The sequence below is a fragment of the Egretta garzetta genome, unplaced genomic scaffold (genome assembly GCF_000687185.1).
Source record: "Egretta garzetta isolate BGI_Z169 unplaced genomic scaffold, ASM68718v1 scaffold884, whole genome shotgun sequence".
In the NCBI taxonomy this organism is placed as follows: domain Eukaryota; kingdom Metazoa; phylum Chordata; class Aves; order Pelecaniformes; family Ardeidae; genus Egretta; species Egretta garzetta.
The window spans coordinates 30,091-30,929 of NW_009259330.1; the positions used below are offsets into that span (position 1 = coordinate 30,091).

The 839-nt window shown below is 67.5% G+C and overlaps 1 protein-coding gene across 1 annotated transcript in view; it reads right to left on the reverse strand.

Annotated features, from left to right (window-relative positions):
* Nucleotides 1–6: 6 nt before the first annotated feature.
* The window catches only part of SP2 (Sp2 transcription factor), a 10,782-nt gene continuing 9,949 nt past the window's right edge, over nucleotides 7–839 (reverse strand). The window contains exons 7-8 of the mRNA XM_009636787.2: nucleotides 664–835; nucleotides 7–245 (exon numbers count right to left, since the gene is read on the reverse strand). Coding sequence (XP_009635082.1) covers nucleotides 145–245; nucleotides 664–835 — 273 coding nt within the window. The 3' untranslated portion in view covers nucleotides 7–144. The remainder of the gene's footprint in view (nucleotides 246–663; nucleotides 836–839) is intronic.

Below are 839 nucleotides of genomic sequence, written 5' to 3' on the forward strand. Positions count from 1 at the left end.
CGGCAGCGGGACGGGAGGACGGCAGGACAGGAGGATGTCCCCGAGGGCTCCTCTCCGAGGGCGGCCGCTGGAGCGCTGCGGCGTGGCAGGCGGGGGGCCCGGATCTGTCCACGCAGCCAGGGAGCCGTGGGGCAGCTCCCGGCCCTACAAGTTCTTGGTGACCAGGTGGGTTTTATAGTGCTTCGTCAGGTGGTCGCTCCGCATGAAGCGTTTCTGGCACTGCGCGCACTCAAATCGCTTGTCACCTGCGGGGGAAGAGCAGCGGCCGTCAGGGGGTGGCAGCCGGCACGCAGTGGCCCCGGCACTGACCCCTTTTTGTCCCTGCATTCCCCTAAACCAGCCACAGCCAGGCGAGGGGGACTCTCCTGGGGCAGCAGGTCCCCTTTGCAGCCGCTCCACCCCAGCCCCTTCGCATGACACCTCTGTCACCCCCATCGTCTGGAGAGCCCAGAGGCAGCAGAGACACCCCCCACCCCCCCAAGTCCTTCAGCCCCTCCCAGTAACTCAAATGCCCAGGACAACTTGCGGTGGCCCAAGATCATCCCAGCCCTCATCTCCTGCAAAGCTCAGTGCCCTGCCCAGGCTGGGCCATGATCCGGGGGCTGCTGTGGGAGGGAGGGGGCCGCGCCACGGTGCTGAGCTGTGCCCCGCGGGGCAGCAGACCTGTGTGCGTGCGAGCGTGCCGCTGCAGCTCGTCGCTGCGTGTGAAGCGCTTCCCGCAGAAGACCCAGTTGCAGACAAAAGGGCGCTCGCCCGTGTGCAAGCGCACGTGAGCGCGCAGGAGCGAGGTCTTGCGGAAGGTCCTCCCGCACTCGGGGATGTGGCAGATGTGCTTCTGC